This window comes from Rhipicephalus microplus, chromosome X, assembly GCF_043290135.1.
Source record: "Rhipicephalus microplus isolate Deutch F79 chromosome X, USDA_Rmic, whole genome shotgun sequence".
In the NCBI taxonomy this organism is placed as follows: Eukaryota; Metazoa; Arthropoda; class Arachnida; order Ixodida; family Ixodidae; genus Rhipicephalus; species Rhipicephalus microplus.
The window spans coordinates 172,159,740-172,186,611 of NC_134710.1; the positions used below are offsets into that span (position 1 = coordinate 172,159,740).

Consider the following 26,872-nt stretch of genomic DNA (forward strand, 5'->3'; position numbering starts at 1 on the left):
AATTTAAAGTAGTAATTCATTGTGGTGTTGGACAGAGTGCATGCACTCCGCATATAATATTTAATCTGAAAACGGGGAACTGGTCAAATCACTACAAAAATAAAAAATATTAGACCTCAGCAAGGCCGTAGGCAGAATTTTTTTTTTTGGGGTACAAGAAGGAGCGAGCACCTTTTGATTTGGAAGGGGGCATCCCCTTACAATGGTCATTTTTCGCTCTGTATGCCATTACAAAAAAAAAAAGAGAAAAAAAAAAACGGGTGGGGGCACGGGCCCGGTGTGCCACCCCCAGGCTACGCAACTGAAACTTGCCCATGCCAGTAATCGCCCTTAGCTGTGAAACAATAATTTCAATAACAATCAATCGCTCAACAATAATCTCCAAGTATTCTTTCCTGGTGTGAGCGGTCGAGCATGCAGTTGAATGTCAGTAAAACAGTGTATATGTCAATAACTAGAAAGAACTCTAAAAAACTTTCTTTTCGGTACAAGCTGGGTTCCGAAATGCTTGCAGAAGTGAAGGAGTACAAGTACCTGGGAATCACAATAACAAACAACCTTAATTGGAATACGCATATTACCAGCATATGCAACTCTTCGTTCAGAAAACTTTGTTTTCTCAGACATACACTAAAGGATGCACCCTCTAGTACAAGGTTAATGGCTTATACATCACTAATTCATTGCCGATTCCACGTCTTCGTAGAAGCTTTCAACTGAGGCGTCATCATGGCTGGATGTAGGCGCGTAAACCTGTACCACCTTTATCTTGTATCTCTTATTCAGTTTAATTACGATACTTACCACCCTCTCATTAATGCTATAGTATTCCTCTATGTTGCCAGGTATGTTTCTGTGAATTAGGAACCCCACTCCCAGTTCTCTTCTCTCAGCCAAGCCCCGATAGCAAAGGACGTGCCCATTCTGTAGCACCGTATAGGCCTCATCTGTCCTCCTAACCTCACTGAGCCCTATTATATCCCATTTAACACCTTCTAGCTCCTCGAATAGTATAGCTAGACTTCCCTCACTAGATAAGGTTCTAGTGTTAAACGTTGCCAAGTTCAGGTTCCAATGGCGGCCTGTCCGGATCCAGAGATTCTTAGCACCCTCTGCTGCGTTGCAGATCTGACCACCGCCGTGTTCAGTTGCTTCGCAGCTGCTGGGGACTGAGGGCCGTGAGTTATTTGACGTATGCATGTGGGAGGTAGTGGCCAGATACTGCACCAGGGTGGCCAATCCTTCTCTGGTAAGGGAGTGCGTTCCCGGCGGTGGTTACCGGTGAGGCCGCACCCCAGGCCTCGTAATGCAGTTCCATCACCACGCAGGCTTTTTTTTATTCGGTTGGGAACTGCGCGGCACCGGGATTTGAACCACGGACCTTTTGCATGCGGGGCGGATGCTCTAACCACTACGCCATCGCTGCTTGACTTGCCTACAGTATACACCTCACTTACTTTCACATGAGAAAAAAAAAATCAGCAATGAGTAAGGTAAAAACACAGTATACAATACTGATGGGAGACTTTAATGCAAAGGTAGGGAAAAAGCATGCTGGAGACCAGGCAGCAGGAGATTATGGCATCGGTACTAGAAACGCCAGAGGAGAGCTACTAGTAGAATTCGCAGAACGCAATAATTTACGGATTTTGAATACCTTCTACCAAAAACGAGGAAACCGCAAGTGGACATGGAGGAGCCCTAATGGCGAAAATGAGAACGAAATAGACTTTATAATGAGTGCACACCCAGGCATCGTGCAGGATGTGGAAGTGGTTGGCAAGGTACGATGCAGTGACCATAGAATGGTACGGTCTCGAATTCGCCTAGACTTGAAAAACGAACGACAGAAACTGATACGCAAGAAGCCAATCAATGAGCTAGCACTGAGAGGGAAAGTACAGGAATTCAGAGTGTCGCTGCAGAACAGGTACTCGGCTCTTAGTGAGGAAACCAACCTTAGCGTAAATACAATGAATGATAATCTGACGAGTATTATTACGGAGTGTGCAGTGGAAGTTGAGGCAGGGTAGTTAGACAGGACACTGGCAAGCTTTCCCAGGAAACGAAGAACCTAATTAAGAAGCGTCAAATCATGAAAGTGTCAAGTACAACAGACAAGATAGAACTGGCAGAGCTTTCGAAGTTGATTAATAGACGTAAGGTATGCGATGTAAGAAGGTATAACATGGAGAGAATTGAACACGCTCTGAAAAACGGAGGAAGCGTCAAAGCAGTGAAGAGGAAACTTGGGATAGGCAAAAATCGGATGTATGCACTAAGGGACAAAGAAGGCAAAATAACTACCAATATGGATAGGATAGTTAAAATAGCGGAGGAGTTTTACAGAGATCTGTACAGTAGCCGAGACAACCAGGACCTTAATACTATAAGAACTAGCAGTAATCCAGATCACACCCCATCAGTAATTATAGAAGTCAGAAAAGCTTTGGAGAGCATGCAAAGAGGCAAAGCTGCTGGTGAGGATCAGGTAACATCAGATCTGCTGAAAGATGGAGGACAGATTGTGTTGGAAAAACTAGCCACCCTGTTTACGAGGTGTCTCCTGACGGGAAGAGTACCAGAGTCTTGGAAGAACGCTAACATCATCTTAATACATAAGAAAGGAAATGACAAGGACTTGAAGAATTACAGGCCGATTAGCTTGCTCTCTGTAGTATACAAGCTATTTACAAAAGTAATTGCTAACAGAGTAAAGAAAATATTATAATTCAATCAACAAAAGGAACAAGCAGGATTTCGAACAGGCTACTCAACAATCGACCACATTCATACTATCAATCAGGTAATAGAGAAATGCTCAGAATATAACCAACCATTATACATAGCCTTCATAAATTACAAGAAGGCGTTTGATTCAGTAGAAATATCAGCCGTCATGCAGACGCTGCGGAATCAGGGCGTAGATGAAGTATATATAAACATCCTAGAATAAATCTACAGGGGATCAACTGCTACCATAGTGCTTCATAAAGAAAGCAACAGAATACCAATCAAGAAGGGTGTAAGGCAGGGGGTCACAATCTCCCCAATGCTATTTACCGCGTGCTTACAGGAGGTTTTCAGAAACCTAGAATGGGAACAGTTAGGGATAAGAGTTAATGGAGAGTACCTTAGTAACCTGCGTTTCGCCGATGACATAGCATTGCTGAGTAACTCAGGGGACGAATTGCAACTCATGATTACGGAGTTAGACAAGGAGAGCAGAAAGGTGGGTCTTAAAATGAATCTGCAGAAAACGAAAGTAATGTACAACAACCTCGGAAAAGAGCAGCGCTGCGAGATAGGTAATAATGCACTTCAAGTTGTAAAAGATTATGTCTACTTAGGCCAGGTAATAACAGCGGAGCCGAACCACGGGATTGAAATAACTAAAAGAATAAGAATGGGGTGGAGCACATTTGGCAAGCACTCTCAAATTATGACAGGTAGATTGCCACTATCCCTCAAGAGGAAGGTATATAACAGCTGTATCTTGCCGGTACTTAGCTACGGAGCAGAAACCTGGAGACTTACAAAGAGGGTTCAGCTTAAATTGAGGACGACGCAGCGAGCAATGGAAAGAAAAATGGTAGGTGTAACCTTAAGAGACAAGAAGAGAGCAGAGTGGATTAGGGAACAAACGGGGGTTAAGGATATCATAGCTGAAATCAAGAAGAAGAAATGGACATGGGCAGGGCATGTAGCGCGTAGACAGGATAACCGCTGGTCATTAAGGGTAACTGACTGGATTCCCAGAGAAGGGAAGCGGGTTAGGGGGAGACAGAAGGTTAGGTGGGCAGATGAGATTAAGAAGTTTGCGGGTATAAATTGGCAGCAGCAAGCACAGGACCGGGTTAACTGGCAGAACATGGGAGAGGCCTTTGTCCTGCAGTGGACGTAATCAGGCTGATGATGATGATGATGACATCACTAATTTGGCCTAAACTCGAATACGCCAGCATTGTCTGGTATCCGTACACAAAAATTAATATCGATAGACTGGAAATGATTCAACGTAAGGCTGTTAGGTTCATTTATTTTAAATATCTTAGTGACTTTCTCTAGTTTAATGATGGAGAATAGTATTCAAACACTACACCTGCGCAGAAAAATACAGACTAAAATTCCTGTTTGCACTGAAAAATAAACTCTTTGCCATAAACCAAAGTCCTTATTTATTGTCGCTTACTGCTCGAACAGCACGGCATTGTCATGCTGACTCTCTAACACCCTATCGGACACTCACTAATCTTTTCAAATATTCCATCTTCCCACAAACTATCACCGACTGGAACAACCTACCATTTCCCCCCTTATATAATGACGATTTCTTAGAACATGTTACTATTTGAACTTCTGACCATGATGTACCAATTTTTATAGCTTTATTAATGTTATCCTTCTGTTCCTTGATCTTTAGTTTAAAAAGCCAATGTCACTTGCCTTATCTCATACCTCTTTGTGTAAACATGTCTGACCTGCTTTTACCACATTGTCTTATTTGAGTGTGTGAAAACTTTTCGTTTGATGTTACTACTTTTGTTGCTTCACCTTGACTTATCTCTTTTAAAGAAGTTATGTAGTTTTTGCATTATTTTATACTGCAGTTTCTTTTGTACACATGCCAGTGTTATTTTTTTGCTGAGTATGCGATTTCTCTGCCTTTATTTGCTTTGTTTGTGTCCTTTTGCCCTTCCCGTTTGGGCGCCTGTTTGGGCCTGCAGTATTTTACAAATAAAATAAAAATAAAAAGCACACTAAAGGGGTGCTTATATGCAGCTGTCACCGAGCTGACAAGTTTACTTTGCTTCTTTTGATTATATTAATCAAGAAGTGGGGCTCTGTCGCAACAATGCAGCTGAACTGTGAACGCCGAGATCCTGCATCTTATTTGATTCTGTGCTCATGCAGCCATTCGTTGCATTTGCCAGTCTGACCACTGTCTTTTGCAGTTCTCTTCGTTCTTTCCTGTATCCTAGCCCCCACTCCCCCCCCCCTTAAACAAAAAACTATGTATTTTGCTAAACACGACCATTTTGTCAGCAAATTAAGAGCGCTTCGCCTTGTGGGCATCTACAAACGAACTCTATGATTACACTTCCAGTGAATGTTTAGTATATCCAATATTGGGTACCTGCGAAGAATTCTGGGTGGTGCTATATTATAATGGCAACATGCATAAACAGTGGTGGTCAGGGTTGCCTCTGGTGGGTACTTTTCGCCAAATTGACGAACTTGAGAGGCCTGTGGCATCCTAAAATTACGAAAGGCGACATGACGAATTTTTGCTGATTTTCGACTTGGGTCTCGATGGAGTTATGCATTGTATACACAGTGTCTCGAAAAGGAATGGGCGACAATGTTTTTTTTCTATTTTTTATGTTTTATACCCACCAGTAGAAGGAACACTATGCGCTCAATTCAGTACATCTGTCCTCGTGTGTGTCTCCTAATTCACTTCGATCCTGGAGACACTGGCGCCCTGGTGCGTCCTCCAGTAATCTCCCAGCAATTCAGGTCAGTGGACAGCTTCGCGTGCTTTAAGGGGGTGACTGCGATTTTAGGTGCTTTAAGCGTCTTCAAAGTTTTGCGTATGAAATGGATATATGTGTGACTGTTAGGCGACGCGTTCCGACCATAGCTTAACTTGTCGTGAATAGCTTGTCGACTGATGTAGTACCCCCTAATTCGGTATGTCGAGTTTGTTATTAACATACTTTTAAGGCGGGCCGAGAAGTTGGGCATATTTGAGCAGCCTTCAGAAACTACAGTGAGGCGAATTCATAGCGCAAGTGTTACCACACATAAAGCACGGTGCAGGCATTTCCATGGTTATGCAGCACTTTCGAATTTATTTTTCCGTTGCTTTGTAACTATGTTCCTCGATTATTGCACTGATGATTACACTGCAGCGGAATTCTATAAATCTGCACGATGTCCTTCTTTTGTAGCAACTGTTTCATCCTGTATTCGCTACAACTGAAACCATCACAAGCTTTTGTTATGAGACGCATACATTCAGGGTTGCTGCTAGTGCATGCGTGTCCCTTCTCAGCGTGCCCATGATGAAGCGGGTGATGGAACTGGCATTTAAATACATCATTATAATTGAGGATTTATGGATGGTCCAGTACTCCACCGGGCTATACATAACTTAAAATTTTTAGGCATGCCACACGTATATAGGGGCGACTTTTCTGGCGAAAGTTGAAGAAAAATGGCGACTTTTGGCGACTTTTCGCTCGTCGTTTAACGAATTTCAGTCGAAACTCAGTGGCAACCCTGTTGGCCGTGCATGAAATCCTTAGCCAAGCTCTTGAAAAATATCCCTGGCCAGCGCCATGGTGGGCTCTGCCCCCATGCATGATGTAGCCTAAAGAAGTTCCGAGCCCCCCCCCCCCCCCCCCACCTCGTACTCGCCGCATATAAATTCTGATACCTCGCTGATGCCGGTTTCTATGTGTTGTGTATCTTTCGCTGAATAGGAAATACACATAGCTATTCTTTGTAGTTCAGTTTTGCCACACTGATTGCCAATACCGCATAGATTTACAGCCTGTATCCCTAAACAGGCTAACATCCAAATTCCTTCATAAGTGAAGATGTCTTAGAGCATGGGGTCTACTTCGGTGATGGAGCGTTGTTCGTGAAATGATGCTAACGTCGTTTAAATAATATAATTATCACACGTATGATCTAGTCGACGGCCACCGCTAATTCTTTATAACTTGTTCAAAAACAATAAGTCTTTGCCTCGGCATCAGTGTCATAAAACTTTCTGGAGGTACGCGATATGCATTATGCAATATGTTCACTCCACTGGGTCGGCGGTACCTGGCTCCTGGCGCACCGTATATCTATACGCACCGCAGCCAGCTAGCTGAAAGCACGCCAAGTACCGGCGCCACCAAGTGTGTACGCCGTGCATGCGAATAAGGTTCGCGATTCTTGCTCAGTGCGTGGAATAATATATCTGCAATAATGCCGTATGCGCATTGCCAGGTAGTTTTTTTTTTCTCCCTTCTCCCAGGAAGGAGTGTGTGAACTGTGGCATAAGAGCAACGCGAAAATGAAAGAATGACGCACAAAAGCTGGTGTGCATGTGTCGCCACCATGTAGCTCTTCTTTCGTCGAGACTCGTGATGCAGTGCTCTCCCTTCGGTGTGTATATTTACTTGGAGAGGGCTGCGGCGCGCACCAACGCCGACTAAATTTCAAGGCCGGAAGGCTGCCGCAGTGACGTCAGAGGTTGGGGGCCCTGTTGCCCAACTGAGCAAGCTCAGTAGGACTTTTTTTCCCACATCTTTTATTCGGCCCAATCTAGCCGCAGCAGCTGCGAGAGCGGGAGCGTTGGTTCTCCTAAAACGTGAACGAAACACAGGCTTTCCGCTGCGTTCGCGGCGCAACTGCGCCCCCACCCTCTGACGTCACTGCGGCAGCCTTTCGGCCTTGAAATTTGCCTTGCGCGCACGCGGCATCACGTGGCGCATGCATCCGCAGAGGTCCTCTGAGCTTCTAGAATTTCGCTGCCGGTGCCCGTCGTCTTTTCTCTCTCGCTGTGCTCTCTGACGTGCCCCGCCGCGGTGGTCTAGTGGCTAAGGCACTCGGCTGCTGACCCGTAGGTCGTGGAATCGAGTCTCGGCTGCGGCGGCTGCACTTCCGATGGAGGCGGAAACGTTGTAGGCCCGTGTGCTCAGATTTGGGTGCACGTTAAAGAACCCCAGGTGGTCGAAATTTCCGGAGCCCTCCACTACGGCGTCTCTCATAATCTTATGGTGGTTTTGGGACGTTAAAGCCCACAAATTAATCAATCAATTAACCATTGACGTGCAATAAATTAAAAAGTGGAGAGAGGGCTGCCCCCCTCCTTCCGATCTTAGTGCGTTCTCCCACAATCCTAACAAGCCTTGTACTCTTTGCAGAAAATAACCCATTACAATTACTTCTTCTAAATGTAATTCATTACAAAAGTAACTGAGCAATTACAGAAGTATAATTGATTAATTTTGAGTTACTTTCCTTCAAAGCATCATTGCAGTAACTTCAAAAGCACAAGTCTTGACCCCATTCGCTGTTCAGGTTTACGTGCTTGCCCATGCATGCAGGGCCAGCGCGTCTCTTGGCGAGCTAGAGAAAGCTTTCTTTCTTGCTGTTGCTGTGTCGTCAGAACGCTCGCTAGGACGCTAATCAATGTATTAAAATGATTGTTGACATCTCATCAATCGCCATCACAATTTGAATGTAGGGATTGGTGAGCCATTCGAACGAGCTCTGTCGCGCTTTCATGGACGTGGGAGGTTCGCAAATGGAGCTTTCACTCGTGTGCGCGCATGTGCCATTGTTTTGCAAGTGATTAACACGATAGCGTTGAAGAGGTCGTCCAGAAGAAATTATGGTGTCGGTGTCGTTTTCTGGGTGGCAAGTATAAGTGTTCTATGCCGCTGATCCTCGCCAGTACTTTGAGAATGGCTGTACTTCAGAAGAAAGCAGGACACCGCGCTTGTCCTGTGTTCTTGCAATGTCTCCCTTATCAAATGCGTTACCGTCGTACTTGAAACTGTTTCGAAAAGAAAAAAAAAAAGCGAACAAAAAGTGTGCATGAGTCGCGTTAACACGTCCAATATTGCGTGACAAAAGCCTAGAATCTGACCACGCGTCGCACCACGTGAATTGCGTTCAGACATGATTGACCATCTTCTTTAGTAACCGCATCGGCAAATTAGTGCGCGTATCGCCTTACGGATGCGCAGTGCAGTGGTGGTCCAAGTGTGCCATTTGCCATGTAATACTATTTCTCTGCGCCAAAGCTCACCGACTGTTCCGACTGGTTGCGCGGCAGTGGGATGTTTCTGGCTAGAAATATTCCATGTCTGGCACCAAACACACCAACAAGCTTCTTTCCCACAGGGGCGCAGAAACCATTCTCCTCCCGTTCTTCGCGGATGATTTTTTTTTCTTTTTTTCCGTTTTGTATTCGGCCAGAATTTTTCCTCTGACTCATATCGGAGATATCGGCGCCGCTTCGTTCTTGTTTGATCTCCGATGTTGACGGTTCAACATTTTTTTTTTTACTGTTAGCTCGTTTGTCATGATCACGAACTAGCGATGATACGGAGGCAAGTGTTCTCTTTTATTGCTGATAAGAATGCGTGGATGTAATGAAGTCACGCAGGTCATGCTGTATTTCTTTATTTTTTACGTATTCTGCTTTCCATACCTCTTCATTACTTCAGGGTGGGAGGTGTGGGCTGGTTTGGAATGGTCACGTACTTTTGTGTAATTGTTTTTGCCTGTAAACCTTTTTTTTTCGTCGCCATATTGCCTAGCGGACGACGCCGTCTCTGCTCTTGCAACCCACCATGGCTACAGCGAAGCTTCGCGCATGGGGCCTATAGCCACCATACTTCGCGCGTTTGCACGGCTGCAATTGCAAACTTTCTTCTTGCAAACTGCTAACTCTCTTGTTTTCCTTTTTTTTTTTACTGTTGGGCTTTCATATCTCATATCGTCTACGTTACATCCCGCTTTCTTGCGAAAGTTGTAACTCCGCGACAAAAATCTCGTCGCGTCCTTTTCCTGTGATGTTCGTTCAACGTCTGGGCTTCACCAGGCCGGGGCGGAGCACAAATTAAATCTATAGAGGATGCTGGTTACCCCGCTGCGAAGTGGGCGAATTCTCGTCCGTGCTAATAACATTGCATAAACTGCAGCGATCACCTCCTTGAGCGGCGCTGCCCGGCCAATCGTATAGACCACGCATATCGTATTTAAATATAATGATAAAAGGAAGCGAAAACAACACCGGTAGCTACACAGGAATCGCGAGTCGTGCTAAAATATGTTTCGCACTTTACCGGACAGGGTCGTACTTGTCCGCTTGTGTTTGTTCGCCCATCCGGCCGTATACGATTGTCATTTGACTTCGCGGAACACTGGGTATAAGAACAAACCTCATAAGCGCGAAAATGCACGCGACAGCGACGAGCGACGCTGTGAGCGACGAAACGGGGCGTTCGCGCGACGTGTCGCGTGCTCGTTTTCGCGCGATCTCTCGGTTCTCCAGATTTGGAAACCGTCGCTCATCGCCCGGAAGTGCTGGGCTCAAGCAGCCAATAGCGAAAAACCGGAAAAAACAAAGACCACATAGGTACACGTAACCCTGTCCGAGTCACGTATGCGTCACAATAACGCAATGTTTACGCATGTGCATATGAAAAAAGTGCTGCAAGGCATTCATAAACACTTTCCGGCCCATTACACAACAATATATCTTATTTTTAAATTGCATACCGCTCGCTACGCGCCTTTCTTGTTGCGAGTAGACGGCCTCATGCCAGCAACAGTGAAGTTCGCTCGCCGAAGCCGTCGCGTGAATGAGGTTTGCCTGCGCCAGTGACTGATTGCGCGAAGACGATCTACGTCGCACCGCTCGTCGCTATCGCGTGCATTTTCGCGCTTATGAGGTTTGGGCCATAGTTTGGACATATTGTGGCATTTGCCGATTTAGAGCTTGTAACGTAGCACAAACGATGTGCCCTTAAGAATCCGCAGCCGAAAACACTCAGCGTTTGGTGATGCACGTCGCGCATAGGTACTTATTCAGACAGCAGTTATATTCCTGCTTTTTCTATATCTGTTAGAACTACTAAAAACAAAAAACAGCACAGTGGTTTCTTGTTCGTCTTTCTCTGGCTGACATCGTAATAGGAGAGATCTGCAGGTCTATCTAAAACATGCGAAAATTGTTCGACAACGCCACTTATACGAACACCAGCCAGTGCACTATAGCCATGAGCGCCGTGGCCAGAAAGGAGGAGAGCACTGGCTGCCAGACCGGTTCTGATTTAACGGTCTTAAATGAATCAGAAAACGAAGTGCATTGTGTGATAAAATATTAGAGTAAGTTATTTTTCGGGAATGCGTCTTTTGTGACCACCAGAATGAGTGCTGCGGGGAAGGCGATGAGTGCATGAAAAGCTTATTTTAAGCGTATACACTCTGACAAATTAATAACGTGAGTTGAGACGTGATTGGGATCGCTCCGCAGCCAGCATTCATCACGCCACAAAGGAGGATTTCGGCATTTCTTCCCGAGGATGCCAAGTGTTATTTGGATTGTGATTTGTGTGAAGACAGCTTGATAAGTCACTGGAGGGAGGGGGGCGGGGGGGGTGCGTAAAACATTAGTGCGACCTCATGCGCAATTTGTGGATGTGTAAATGAGAAATGTCGAAGGGGATGATTTTCTACTGAACACGCATGCCTTGAGCATCGAATCGTTGCGACACGTGCCAGAACGAAATTATTGAGGATACATTCGCTGCTGCTTTGTGCTATTCGATCCCGTTCCTGCCGCGATAAAGTTTTTTCACTTCATTCGCGGAGGTTGTATACTGTCCGAGACATCGGCCGTAAATAATAAGCATTTCTGGAAAGAACGTTGGTGCTGTGTCGCGACGATGGAGCAGTCCCGGATTTGTCTTCTTGTTTGCCGAGAACGTCCTCTACCTGTGTGTCCGATGCCTCGGGTGTTACCCACTTGTCTGCCTCACACCAGTTACGTTGACAGCTTCCATTGAGGGTGCGTTTTACACACTAGGCTGGCGGGCACGGTCCGATGAGGCTGCATAAAAGTACGCGAACAAGGGCATACATATGGCTTTTCAGAAAGGCGAATATAATAGAAAACGCGTGTCCTTGCTTTGGTCTGATATAGTTCGTACAATGAAAAGGTCCGTTCCCGCACTTCGAGTGCGAGGCTTCCCACACCGAGTACCCCAGTTGCGGTAGCAGGCCATTATCTTCCGCATAAGAGCGCGATGTTATTCGCGGTGTCGCGGAAAATTGCTACCTGTATTGTGTCGTATAGTGCGCGGTAGCTGCATTTCTTTCGTCGCTTCGCGAGGCCAGTTGTGCGTGTCTGAAGGGTCGGTGGGACATTCTCGTCTGGTGGCCTCGGCTACTCGTGCTGGTGGCTGCAGTTTTAGGAACAGTCTGGCGCTGCTTTCTGCATCTTTTCGCGGGCCCGTCAGTCCGCGCTGCCGCTTTGTTTGCAGGCTGCCCCGCACGTAGCGGCTGCGGCCCATGTCGGGAACGCATCTCCACCGGGCACTGAACGCAGCGTTTGTTATGGTAAGGGCAGTCTGCGCGGGCGGCCTCCGCTGGTGATGCTTGCCCTCGCGCGGGCGCTTGCTCGGGGATATGATGCATGCGTGCGCCGGAATCCGATGGCTTCGTCGTTGCTGCATGCACGCAGGAAAGGCTTCACAAGGAACTGTTTTAAGGGTGCGCGTGTTTATCGAGTATTCGCCGTTGCGGCTTCGATCCTGGCAGCGATGACAGATGTGGGGGCTAGATGCTAGAAACACTCGTCTTCTATGGGCACGTGAAAAAAAAAAAAACTCAAATTATCAAAATTAGTACGACACAGTGTGGTCGTGGTTCTGATAGCGAATATTCGAGCTTCGAAATTGAATCGAATATTCGACTTTCGTATAGTTATACTATTGGAAGTGTCGAATAATTTGAGTGCACGAAAATCTGCACCCCCATGAAGCCCAGTGGTGTTACTAGGTTTGAGTCGGACGGCCATAACGAATGCCAGCGTCGTTGCAGTAGGTGTTTTAAAAGTTTCACCCGATATTCTGGGTCGACAGGGATCTCATGGCTCTAGCAACGAAGTTCAGGGAAGTCTGGGAGATGGTAGGACGGGCTACTAGCGTAAAAATGAATAATTATAACCAGGACGCCGAGTTCAAGCCTCACGGTGAGAGTAGTAAAAAAAAAACATCAACGGGTCCCCGATACTTAGAAAGGATGATCATTTGATATTTAGAAAAAAAAACATATGAAGATGCACATTATTCAGGTATCGCCGAAATTGCTTTACAATACCTTTCCTTTCCTGCTTCTGAGGTGCCCAGTCAGCGAATATTTTCAACTGTAAGAAACGCCGTAACATCGCGTTGAGAGAAACTGTAGCTGAGTCATATGCAGCAGTTTGTGCTTCTACTGACTGACATCCGCACGTTTTCAAATGCACATTATGTACCCCATAACGGGTACGGAGGGATAACCGCCGCTGTATGTAGCTCAGTTGGTAGAACATCGGACGCGCTATTCGAAGGTCGCAGGTGTCGGTTCCTGCCTGCAGCGGCAAGTTATCTTTTCGTCCACTTTTCTCTCTTCACACTTATACTACAATAACTACCAATAGCATCCCTGTACTTTCTTAGGCGCCGTTATCTGTTCTCATTGTAAGGTTTGACAACTTGTAGTCTTTTACCCGCGTATTCAGAAACGCTCCTTGACTTGGAACTTGACTTGTAACCGGCTTCGGTGCAGCGCGTTTCAAACGCGCTGCACCGAAGTTTGTGCGGCCTTGGCACCGCCTTAAGACAGCGCTATCGCATTTGTGCTGCATTGAAAGGTGGTAGAAGTCGGTGGCAAGTCAAGTCAAGCAGCGTTTCTGAATACGGGGGTTATACATTGCATTCGCTCACTCCATTATGGACACGAGGACACGAGCAGAGTTCATTTCTTTGTTCATTGTAAATTTTCTATGAAATATTTTGTATTCAGTATTCGATTCGATATATTTTTTTTTACTATTCGGTGCTATTCGATTCGAGATGAAGTTTCACTTCGCACACCCTTAGCCGTGGCACAAAACGATGGCCGGCCGAGAGCCACTGAAGCAGCTGGAAAAGGATATGTATGCAGTCCATTATAGAGCGCACATTCATAAAGTAAACTTTATTCAAGCTGGTTGATCATATATAGTTGAACATTCATTTTAACCCGAAAGTGTTTTTGCCGGGCTCCATTACGGTTCCACTAGGCTCCGCTGATATATTTCCGTCATGGATATGACGTTGCAAAATAGACAATAATCGAAGGCAAAGAAAAAACTACAGGAAAAGTTCCATTGCCGGGAGCGGCTTCCATCACAGTGTGTCGTCGTTCTAATCGAGGATAGTTACGACGCTCTTTCCCGGTTGAAGTAAAGCATGGGCTTCGACGGGCTTTTGTAGTGAGGAGTGCGAATCTGTGATGCATCGTGGTGGGGGAAATTTTGTTGTGCTAATGCTCCTTTTGCACGCTCCTGCCTACGCCCATGTTCAGACGTCACCGCAGTTGTGCTCGTTTCAGTAGTGTTGCAATGCTTGGTTCATTTTCCTCTCTTGAGCTACGGTTTCGTCGTATCTACTGCTGAGGGTTCATCACGCTCTGGGGGGGGGGGGGGGGGGGCGCTGCGAGCGCTCGATGGTGACGGACGCACTCCACATCGCCTCCGTAGATTTTCTGCTATTTCTGCGAACATCCACCTTGGTACCCCTGAAACTTGGATTTATCGTCACCGCCAAGTTCTCCGCTTCGCCTAGACAACACCTTCGTCCAGGTGGGTCCAGTTTTGACAACTTGAGGGACGTCCTTCACTCCCGGCTACAACGCCGCCTCGCTAAGGGCTCTCAGCCCGGCGATGGCGGCCGCTAACGTGGTTACGGGCTATGATCCTACCTCAAGCCAAATGCTGTCCATGGAGCTTTCATCCTCCGAAAACACTATGCCATCAGAAGATGAATACCTCGACGACATGGTGAAACTGTGGCAACGCAAGCAAGCGAAATCGAAGTCTGCGTCTCAACAACAACGAGACGCCACGGCGGGCCACCATTCCCCAGCCTTGCAAGGAACGCCGGCGCGCCATCCCTCCGGCGGTGTGCCTACCTCTGCTCCGTCCTCGCAGCCAGCGAAGCAACGCAAGTGGCGTCCGCGTCAAACTCCTCGCCTCTCTCGCGACGACTACATCGTAGTGCTGAAACCTCGCGTTCCCTGCGAGCTACGCACATTTGTCCCATCCGATCGCGCGGGCGACGCCATCCGCAGCTACCTCGGCGACCGGACTACCACGCAAATTCAAGTGTGGCCAATCTGGGAACAGAACATCTTGGTCTGTAGCACCACCATTTTGCCTATGGCACAGCGACTCCTCGGGGACTTCCAGCTGCAAGTGGGGGATCAGCAGCTGCCCGTTCGAGGCCACGCCAAGGCACCAGGGGATACATGCAAGGGCGTCATCAATGTAAACCCTGCTGAAAGCCCGGAAAAGATAAAGTCTGAACTGTATTGGCCTCAAGGTACTATCCTTGCGGTCCGCAAACTCGGAGATTCCGCGGCGGCGGTGGTGACTTTCGAGGGCACGAAGTTACCCCGCTTCCTCTTCTACCACTGCGTGGCGACGTATATCCGCGCCTATAAGAAAACGGTCCCTGTATGCACCAAGTGCGGTACCATCGGTCATCGACCACCTCAGTGCCCTCACGCCGCTCCAACCCAGTGTGCCAAATGTGGAACCCCCGCACCTGCAGGTCTAGATGCCCACGACTGCCACCCCAAGTGCCTCCTCTGCCATGGCGCCCATGAGACTGGGACCAGTGGCTGCACGGCAAAATACCGAAAATATCGGAAACGCAAGCAGCCCTCAACATCTCCTCGAGGGACCACCTCATGTTCGTCACAGCCAGACAGCAGCACAAACCTGCATCATTCGGCTCCACCACTCCACGCCGACTCTCAAGCATTCCCACCGCTCGAAGCACCAGCGGCGGTACCTCAGGTGAGCAGTTGGGCAGGGAAAGCTGCTTCTAAGCCTCTCTCACCCCCTTCTGTCGATCCTCCTTCTCCCGAACTTGCGGCCCTTCGCCAGCAAGTTGCGGCACTTCAAAAGCAAAATTCTCTTTTAACTAAACAACTCGAACTCTTAAATAAGCGACTTCAACCCCAACAACAGTGTACTGCAAAGCCATCCGGTATTGCCTCCTCTGTCCAGGCGGCTACGCCAGCTATGTCCAAGCTTAGTCCTCGCGCTAAGTCCACTACCATTAAACCGCCGGTTCAAGCAGCCATGTGTACTCCAGCACTCGGAACCGGTGCTACATCTACTCCAGAAGCTCTTGAGGCTCCTGGGGCACCTCAGGTTCTCTTGCCCGCTAACCAAACTCTCCCTAGCGAAGAGCACACCCCGCGCGTAGAGGAACGCCTCACGCGCGTCGAAGCTTCGATTAATCACCTCCTCACCAGCTTCTCGGTCCAACGCATAGTAGTAGAGGTTACCCAGGCTATTCAAGCCTGGGCAATCACCCAGTTTCAACCCAAGGCATCGCGTTCCCGCTCCTGCTCGGTGAGCAGTGAGGGTACAGCTCCACGGCGTCGTCGTAAGGTGGCTACCACCACCCCGTCGTCGGACAATGCGGCCTCCGTGCCCCTCCCTGCCTCTGAGGATTCCGAGCGGGACATGGAGGACCAAATATAAAACCTAGGACAGTCACGATGGCTACCAATCGTACGTCCCGTTCAAACATTGCGTCTAAATTCGAGATCATACAGTGGAACCCTGGAGGCTTCGGGAACAGGCGAAAGCGTTCACATCTTTCCCTTTTCCTCAGCTCACTTGGCTCTCAGCCGGCCGTCTTGGCGCTCCAAGAATCTGGCCCTGCTCCATCCCTTTCTGGATACTGCTCCTATGTAGGCGGCACCACCACATGCCTCCTCGTGCATAAAGCTTACACGGCGATACAGATCGACCTCGATCTGGATCTTCCTTACGACTACTGCATGATATCAGTGCTGTCTCAGCGGAGGGGCCAACCATCAATACATATCTTAAACGTGTACTGTCCCCCTCGCCTTGCGAGGGCTTCGTTTGCGCATCTCTTCCATCGGGCACTGCGTATAGCGGCCCGACAACCACTGGTGATTGTCGGGGACTTTAATGCCCCCAGCCCTCACTGGGGTTACCACTACGAGAAGGCCCGGGGCAGAGAGCTCAAGGAGCTCATTTCCTCGCTGAGCCTGACGCTTCTTACCGATCCGGCACAACCCACACGTTCCGGCAACTCGGTCACGCGAGACACATGCCCCGACCTCTCCCTCACCCGTCACATCCGCGATGCTACATGGGAAAATTTAGGCGAAAACCTAGGCAGCGATCACTTTTTACTCCGCATTTCGTTCACACCGCGGCAGAAAATGCGCCAACACTGGGGCCAAGCCCGTCTCACCGATTGGACTCAGTTCAGAATGCAACCATTCCCCGCCGGCCTCTCCTCGACCGAATATGCAGCGTGGGCATCATACGCTCTGCATATGAAAGAAGCGAACACTCGCACCCTTGCAACCTCTAATTTGACTCCTGCAATCGATCCACACCTTCTACATCTTTGGCACGCTCGCCGCGGGCTCATAAGGCGCTGGAAACGCAACAAACTTAATCGGAAACTTCGCGCTCGCATTGAGGCGCTCACTGCAGAGGCGGCCGCATACTCCGCACAACTTTCCGATGCTAACTGGGCAGACACCTGTTCGAAGGCTGCAAACCAGATGAGCTCTAAGAGTGCGTGGCGACTCTTTAGAAGCCTTCTCGATCCCTCCACCACCAGGGGAGAAACGCAACGCCAGCTCCACTGTGTTCTGCATGCATTTCAGGGCACTACGGATGAACTCGCGCGAGAACTTTGTGACCGCTACATCTGCCGCACAATTGATCCCGCAGGCCCAGCATATACGTATTCCGGCGCCCCTAACACCGACCTCGACGCCCCATACACGCTTTCTGATTTACGATTTGCACTCACGAAAATGCGACGGGGCACGGCCCCTGGACGCGACGGAATCACAGTATCGCTCCTGGCAAATCTTCCCGACCAAGCACACCTCTCGCTACTCCAGCTTATAAATTCGATATGGGACGGTTCTCCGCTTCCAACGGAATGGACCACATCGGTCGTGACATTCATTCCCAAATCGGCAAAGTCCGTTAGTATTGAGGCACTGAGACCCATCTCACTTACGTCTTGCGCAGGCAAACTCATGGAAACCATGGTTCGCGAACGCCTTTCAGCCTACTTGGAGGCCAGGAGCACCTTTGCCGACACGATGTTTGGCTTTCGCCCGCATCTGTCGGCGCAGGACGTCCTGCTCCAGCTTCAACACGATATCATAGAGCCGACTACTATGCGCCATAACGATAAAGCCGTGCTCGCTCTCGATCTCCGCGGGGCGTTCGACAACGTCAAACACAGCACTATACTCACTAACCTGTCTACCACAAACTGCGGGCAGAAGACTTTCAACTACATTCGCGCCTTTCTATCACATCGCACCGCCTTCATTCGCCTTAATTCTACCGAACACGGCCCGTACTTATTAGGCACGCGGGGTACACCTCAAGGGGCAGTTCTGTCTCCTCTGCTTTTTAACCTGGCGATGATGAACCTCCCCTCTCTTCTAAACGAGGTCGAGGGAATACAACACGCACTATATGCGGACGATATCACAATCTGGACCAACACGGGCTCCTTAGCGCAAATCGAAGAACGCCTGCAAAAGGCTGCCCTTCTGGTGGACACCTACGCAGGTTCATGCGGCCTGGAGTGTTCTCCAGCTAAATCGGCTCTTCTTTCAGTCTCTCTGCTACCGCCACCTCAAATTTTTCTTCCGTCCGGGCCCATCCCGTCAGTGCAAAATATTCGGGTTCTTGGCCTTCACCTCACATCGTCCTTGGATCCAAAGGGCACAATAGCAGGCCTCAGACGCACCAGCGAACAGGTGAGCCGCATGATACGGCGAGTTTCTACCAAGCGCGGCGGCCTCCGCGGGTCTCAGTCCCTCCGATTGGCCCACGCGTTTGTGACCAGTCGCGTCCTCTACGCCTTGCCTTACCTTCACCTGCGTCGTCGACACGAGCACCAGCTGGACGTCCTTCTTCGTTCAGTATACAAACGCGCTCTGGACCTACCTATTGCAACTTCCAACAGCCGATTCACGGCTCTGGGGGTACACAACACCTTTGCAGAGATGCGCGAAGCTCATCGCGTTAACCAAATCAATCGACTGTCGCAGACGCCTTCAGGGCGCCGTCTTCTACACAGACTTGGCCTTAACCCGATATCTGACCAAGACCCTCTGCAGCCGGTACCAGAGCTCTGGCGTCAAAAGCTATGGGTGGAACCTCTACCCCGTAATATGAACCCTGACCTCCATCCTGGCCGTAGACTAGCACGCGCCGCGGCCCTTCATACGCGACACTCCGATCGTCCTGGTGTTTTCTACGTGGACGTCTCGGGTCCCTCCCCCTCGGGTCGCTTCACGGCTGCCGTGATTACAGAGGGCAAACACGTAGATGGCCTCTCATTTCGAGCAGACACAGTAACGCACGCTGAAGAGGTTGCCATAGCTTTGGCCGCCTCTAACCCTGCCTCACGCACCATCCTGACGGACTCGCGCTCGGCCTGTTCTCAGTACCTTCAGGGTTCCATTGCTCCGCTGGCGGCTAGCCTACTACAGGCAGCCTCTTGGCGCTTTAACCCTCATCCCATTCGTATAGTGTGGACCCCAGGCCACTCGGGCCTGCCCGGCAACGAGGCGGCAAATGCCGCTGCCCGCGCTTCTCATGTCCGGGCCGTTGCCCCTCCATGTCCCGAGACGGAATCTGGCAATACCAACCTGACGCGCTTTCGCGAAATTTTGGCTTATTACCGGGCTTCGCGCCGCCTCTACCCGGACCCCGCACGCGGTTTGGAGAAAGCGGACGAACGACTGCTACGCCGCCTGCAGACGAACACCTTTATAAGTCCGGCGGTCGCCAGGCACTTTTTGCCGGAAATCAATGGCACCTGCTCGACCTGTCATGTGCTCGCCGACACATATCACGTCGTAGCATCGTGCCCAGTTAATCCCGTCCCTTTCTCATCCCCTTTTCCTATCCCAACTAGAGAGGCTTGGGAGGAGCACCTGCTCGGCTGCTCTACCTTGGCTGCACAACGCTCCTTGGTGGAGCGCGCACGGGCAGCTTCCAGCTCCACTGGCGTCCCGGAATAGGGTCTTGCCACTCTAGCACGCCGATAGGCCACGTCGGCACTCTCTAGTAAACTTTTTCTGAAATAAATGTTTTTTACCACCATCACGCTCTGGTTTTGCGGCTACGGCAGGCAGATCGAGCGATGTTGCCGATTCCGTGGAAGGCGTGCCCGCCAGGCGTTTTGTGCGCAGCACTCACTTTGTGTTGATGCACTTTAAGTGGACGTACTTATACAGCTCACGCGCCCAACGTCCGTCTGGTAGTTGGCTAAGCCGGTGGTCATAGGCGAGTTTGGACACTGCTTCCCGAGCCCCAAAGGAAGACTGCAGCCCGCCTCGCCCTGCACCGCCTCATTTGGTACGCTCCTGTGGACTCCCAGTGCTGCTCTACCTGCCTCCCTCTGACGTACTTCGAGGGACTGACTTGTCTCGGATGACAGGTTTCGGAAGCGAAAGTAATGTTGCCAGCACGCATCGTGAGCGGATGACGTGATGATCGCCATCTTGTACACCTGCACTGCTGCCAAAGCACGGAAACGGCTGGTCAATTATTCCGACTTCCGCGCGATTGCGGCGGTGCCTTTTCTGGTATCCACTGGCAAAAGAGCGAAGGCGATGTGGCGACTGCAGGTCAAAAAGCGCGCCAGTATGTCTTATCGCCGGCGCTGCGCCACACACATTGCTTCTGTCGGTGACTACTTGATAGCGCCCAGGCCCTGACCGCTACTGCCTCAATCTTTGTGCGGAAACGTGTTCAGTATGCACTGTTTTGCAAAAACGAAAGCAGCCCGCTGTGGTGGAGTGGAGCGTTGTGGATCACGGGCACCGAGACAGCACGCGTAGCACACGCTTTCATGAGGACTGAACCCAAACGCGCCTCCGTCCGCTGCCAGGACCGCTAGAGCATCGCTTGCAGAAAGCGCGCATCGTCTCGCCGCATCTGTGCACGGTCTCAAGCGGAGCAAGCGGCACCGCATGCATGGTGTGTACGCCAAGCAGGCGGAGCGCCGCACGCAACTAGCCAGTAGACGATCAGCTCCTTGCGACCGTACCGCGTCTCAAAGAAACTGTCAGTTTTAGCTGTGTAGAAGATCACGATACGCATTTATCGCGGACAGCCGATTATGTCCGTTTCGTCGCTATGCCAGCCGCTGCGTATCGCGGACTCCGCAGTAGTTCCGAAATACTCTTTGGTCATCGCCACCACGTGCCATCAGACGACGGTCGTGCGAAAACGCCAACCATTTCTGTACAATGGCAAGAAGAAAGAAATGACTTCATGGGGCACTTTAGTTGACATTTGCTTGCTGTGGCACTGTCTTTATCCTTTCTTCAGTGGTGAGCGCACGTAAAAAAAAATGCAAAGTGGTATTTGGTCGTAGGCGTGTGCGAGAGGGAGCGAGCGGGGGTGCAAAGCCAGCCCCCTTCGCCGCCCGCTTCCCACCCCACGTGAAGGGAAACCCTGCGCAGGCTTATGTACTTGGTGGTTAATGCATATACTACGTTTACTGCGTGGTTAGCTGCGTTCCCGGAAGGTTCTCGGCGCTTATGTACACTGTCGTCATTTATGAGAGGGAACACGCGAACGCGTGGCATGCGCTCTGCGGCGGCTGCCGACAGCACCATCCACCGACAAGTGAAGAAAGCACGTTCGCTTTAGGAGTCATCTGTTGCCAAGCGAGATAACGAGTCGTGGCCGGTAGACAAGCGATTCTAGATTACGTTCCCTCACCGCTTGCGCGTCGAGCGATATCGGGTGATTACTGCAGTTTGCGCCGTGGTCGCGCACAACGTTTGATATGTTGTTGGCAGTAGACTACGCACGGCAGGCATCACCCTGGTACGCGAGTGGAGAGGGCGTGTAATCTAGCGGCGCTTGCCTACCGGCCGTGACTAGTTATTTTTTTGGCAACAAATGACGCCAGCGTGTTTTCTTTTGCTGTCGGTTGATGGGGCTGTAGGCAGCCGCCTCAGAGCGCAGGCCCCGCGTTCGCGTGTTTCCTCTCATAAAGGACGACAGTATACGTAATGATTGATATGTAGGTTTTAACGTCCCAAAACTACCATATGATTATGAGAGACTCCGTAGTGGAGGGCTTCGGAAATTTCGACCACCTGGGGTTCTTTAAGGTGCACCCAAATCTGAGGACACGTCTACAACATTTCGGAAATGCAGCCGCCGCAGCCGCGATTCGATCCCGCGACCTGCGGGTCAGCAGCCGAGTACCTTAGCCACTAAACCACCGCAGCGGGGCGACAGTATATGTACTAACGAAGTTTGCACTAACGAGCTCTCAATGCTTGTGTGCGCGTGTGCGCGCGCGCGTGCGTGCGCTGCTAGAAACGTCTTACTGCAGCTACCTTGGAAATTTAGAGCGCTGACCAAGGTAAAAATATATTTAAAAATCCTTCACTGTGTATCTTATGTCACCGCTTTTGTGCATTATCGTACTTTTGTTTATTTTTCGCAGTTATTTTGTGGGTTTATTCCTTCTGTATAAAGCACTATGTAAACTGAGAGAACATTAAACTAAATTAAAGCTAAATATTCTTCCTCTGTGTGTCCGGCAGCTGCATTTCCGATGGAGGTGGAAACGTTGTAGGCCCATGTGCTCAGATCGGGTGCAAGTTAAAGAACCCCAGTTGGTCAAAATTTCCGGAGCCCTCCACTACGGTGTCTCTCATAATCATATGGTGGTTTTGGGACGTTAAACCACACATATCAATTGAACGTTTGGCATGGTTTTGATAGTTTCTCTTATTTGTTGGCAAAGTTAATATTTATATCGTTAGCGACTCACTTTGCTTGCTGTAATGTAGCCACTGCTACCAAGCGGCAAAAGGTCAGTCTCCTCAGTTTGCAAATCTTCCCAACTGATTCCCTCCCACTTGTTGAGAACTACGCTTGTATAGAGGGAATTTGACAGTGAAATATTCTTCCTCCATAAGCAGGAAAGGTTTGCCTCACACCACTCAAGAGTTGTCCTCACTCCCTGGGGCAGGGGCTTACCCACCAGTCGGTATTCTTTGCATGCTCTTCAGCCCACAACATGATGGCGCCCTCCGAGATCGGCTTGCCGTAGACCTTGGCATTGAGTTTCGCCCCTTTTGGCACAAAAGCAAGTTTGGCTTTTCCAAGTCCTTAAATTCTGGCCCAGACCATGATCCTTTTGGGGAAATCTTTTTTTTTCCCAACCCTCACAGCTTGTGAAGAACCCTTAAGCAAATGTTCCAGGCTATTTTGCAAATTCTAAACTGGTTAATTTGTGAAAATCTTCTCACTCCCTGGTTCTTGCCCTTCAAGGCCTCCCACTTCACTGCGGGTCCATGACGTCTATGTCTCTTGAAATCGTTTGTGGATGCAGTGCACTTGAACATCAAATTTCAGCATCTTCGCAGTGTTTGCAATGGTCATACCTACTTGTGATGTGCAACAAATGTGTGGTGCAATTCTTCAAAAATGATTTTTTCTAAAAACAAAGTATCAAGAAAAAAAGTGCGATTCTGTAAAAACAAGCTAGGAATACAAATGAAATAATGTTAGTGACAGATACATATTGCAAACAATGTCCAGGAAAGTAATTTTGAAAATGCGTTATAGTACTTTTTGTTACTCAGTGTGACAAGCATAATACATCTGTACCCCTGTGATTTCCCACTAATATATTGTGAACATGTGCACCTGCCCATTATGTAATGTCTCTCTTGGCCTTTTCAGGTAATAAAATGAAATTGTAGTGGCTGAATCATGTGTAGTGTAGGTGGCCGTATACGTGATTTGCTAGCAATTGCATGTTTATATATGTGTACCCACATGTATATCTTATGAAAATGTTGCCCATGTGCAGATTATATATTCTAGCTTCAGCACTGCTGATCTTCGGTTTGGGTGAGGTGCTTAGCTCTCGGCAGCAGCAAGCAAAGCACTTATATTGGCTGCATTGCGCATTGTTAAAAAAAAAAAAATGAAGTGTAAGCACACGTGGCTGGCTCAGAGTGCTCGCTGTTGGGGCACTTGCCATTTGCTTTAGTAATGGTGCCATTGACTGCTTACGTCACTCTGGCACCATCTTATAGTAGGTGATCAACATGCAGCACGTCTCGTGCATGCATCACTCTGCTGTCCCCCTTACCCTTTAGCTGCTTTTTCTCTCTGCTTTCCACATTGTGTCCTCTTTTTTTTTCTCTATCTTTTATCATTTTGACTACATTGTGTTCTTAAGTGTGTACTCAGTGCATGCTACTTCAGTACTTCAATGTTTCACCCCCTTTGTAATGTGACCGCCACATGTGGGATTAAAAGTTGTGACTTCAAGGGACTTGCAAGTTAGATATTTAGTTGATCTTTTAGTAAGTAGGCATTAAGGAAAGCATCCGTCTCGTGGCCCTTGTGCTCAAGGGTGTTGACGAGGCAGTTGTGCTAATGTCATGTCTCCACTAAAGTTTTATTACCCCGAGCATTGCCATATGTTTACAGCAGCCCATTTCATGTCACCACCATAATTTTAATACTTGCATGTTTTACCCACCTTACGACATGGAATTTAAGGCCACTGTATAGCCATGCAACATTATCATAGTTATCATTTGCAACTCACATCATTTTTCTTGGTGCTCTTTGCCAAGCATGGCCCTTTTAGCATATATCAGCATTGTCATTTAGTAAATAGGCAGTGTACAAGGGGAGCATGCACACAATATACGATGGAAATACTTGAACGCAGACTTTGAGGCTGAGTGCTAGTCCCCCATTAGTAATTGAATCTGCTGCACAGAAATATTTTGTTCATTGCATTAGTAGGAACGAAATATGTTATAAACTTATTATAGCGGGAACATTTAATTAGCAGGCAGCTGACTATAATAGCCCAAAGCAAAGTGACACCATGCACGTTTTATTACATACTGCCAGACTTTATCCATAGTAATGCTCTGACAGTGCTGCCACATATTGCTTAATCTTGTGTCAAGTACACAAAAGTGCTTTTAATGTTGGGACGTTCACATGGCTGCTCAGAGAGGGTTATGCCAAAGGAAATGAAAACATAGATGCATTGACTATATAGTGTTATGAGAGGCACCAGGGTCTTTCGTGTAGTGGAGTGTGAGGGCCAAGCTGGGTTCGGGACAATCCATTCTGTGACAATGCAAAAGGTAGTTGACAAGAAAAAAATGTTCAATTTGTAATGAGGACAATGCATGAAGGAAGCATGTGGTCGAAGAAGCAACAACGCTAGATGCGCCGGCCTTTTATAACCACTGAGATTTTAGGAGCACAAGGGCGCAGTTCCATCCGTGGGTAGAATGCTTCCAGCGTCCTTGAAGGATGCATTCAATGTCTCCGAGAAGGATGCCAGCAAGGGAGAGATCACTGCGCAGGGGGTTGCGTGTTCTGGACATTAGTTCAGCTCAGCTGTGTGGTCCATTTTCATAGAGTCAGGCTTGTAGTTCATCCTGTGGGAGTCTTTATGTTGGTGGGTCACAGTACGTTTATAACAAATAGTACACTTTTATATGCTTTTACTTTACATGTGCCAGCTCTATACTCGTGTAAGTTATAGAAAGCACAAATTTATGTGTTGACAAGAGGATAGACTTGGGATAGACCTTTTTCACAGAGACGAGGATTTCCTTTTTTCTGCGCGGTTGCACAAGAGTACAAAAGCTGACGTCACAGCCTCGGCAGTGCACTTGGGGGGGGGGGGGGGGGTCACACGCACTAACAGTCCAGAGAATATAGCGGTTCTTAGGAAGCCTTGAGTGTAAAGGTCTATAATTGCTGGGTTTTTCTTCTCTTTCATTCATTTCTTTTTGTTGTGCAATCTTATTCAACTAACAAGACTCTCGCTGATGTTTGCACTTACTTAGTTTGTGTCTGTCTTTTTTGTGAAAAGGTTCCTCATATTTGTATTTTACTTAAGTGGACCAACTAGCCCTGCAGCACATTTTGAAATTCTATATTACTCTTTTGCAGGGTGGAACTCCAATATGGGAGGATTTCTTGGCAAAGGCAAGCAAGCTGCATTCTCAGCTGAAGTAAGTGAACTATGCTGTAGATAGCTTTTTCATGGTAGACTAAGTGTAGACAAAACATAGCATGGTTAACCTCTTCGGACCTGACCTTCCTAAACTCAATAAAAAAAAGTTTAGTCTTACCTCTAATTCTTTGTTTGTTTTCAAAAAAAATTCTAGGCCATTTGCTGCCATAATATGCATGCATGCTATTTGTAGTTTGTACAAAAGAGTAACTTTGCTGTCAAGTACAAAAAATATATACAACATGATGCAAGTGCCAGCATACATGCATTCAAAGGAATCTTACTGCTAACCTGCACTTTCAGAAATAATCGAGTAAAATGGGTTTGTTTTTGTCCCGCAACAATAATCGTTATCCATCTTGTCTGCGCTTTCTTTCTTGAAAACTTTGTGCTGGGCGCTTTTTCATCAAAAATGCTATGTCACCCTGATGATGTGAATGTCATTCACGACCTGAAATGGCCGGGCACATGACAATAACACAAGGAAAGGAATGCAAGATAGATGATTTTTGTTGCGGGACAAAGAAACACCCTTTTTATCGATCATTTTTTAGAGTGTATTTGTTTTCTCGTAAGACTGTTTTCAGCATCGTGGAATAAAATTGTGACTTTGGCATATTTATCCACAGGCCGCTTTAATCTGACTGAAGCAGTCAAGTCTCAGTTTCTTTACAGTGCAACAAATAATTGTGTTATCTTTATTGCGACTAGTGCATTATTTGTGCCCAGTGCATTGTGGCTTGAAATGTGAAACTGGAGGTTCGTTGCATCACAGAAGCTGGAGGTAGTATAGTGCAACACATGCACATATTGATGCACTTTCACCATGGCTCTGCTTCTAAAGGTGGAGTACGCTGGAGTATATTTATCATTTGAACATCTGAGGGGCTAAAGTTCAAACTGTTGGTGTTCCATGCAAAGTGTCAGCAAAGCAAAATTTTAGTGCAGAAAGGAGGACAGAAGAGCTGACA

General features: G+C 48.2%; 1 protein-coding gene across 1 annotated transcript in view; it reads left to right on the forward strand.

Moving 5' to 3' along the window:
* LOC119177165 (missing-in-metastasis) overlaps window positions 1-26,872 on the forward strand; it is a 125,984-nt gene that overhangs the window by 7,980 nt on the left and 91,132 nt on the right. Inside the window, exon 2 of the mRNA XM_037428565.2 lies at window positions 25,838-25,899. Within this exon, the coding sequence (XP_037284462.2) occupies window positions 25,838-25,899 (62 nt within the window). The remainder of the gene's footprint in view (window positions 1-25,837; window positions 25,900-26,872) is intronic.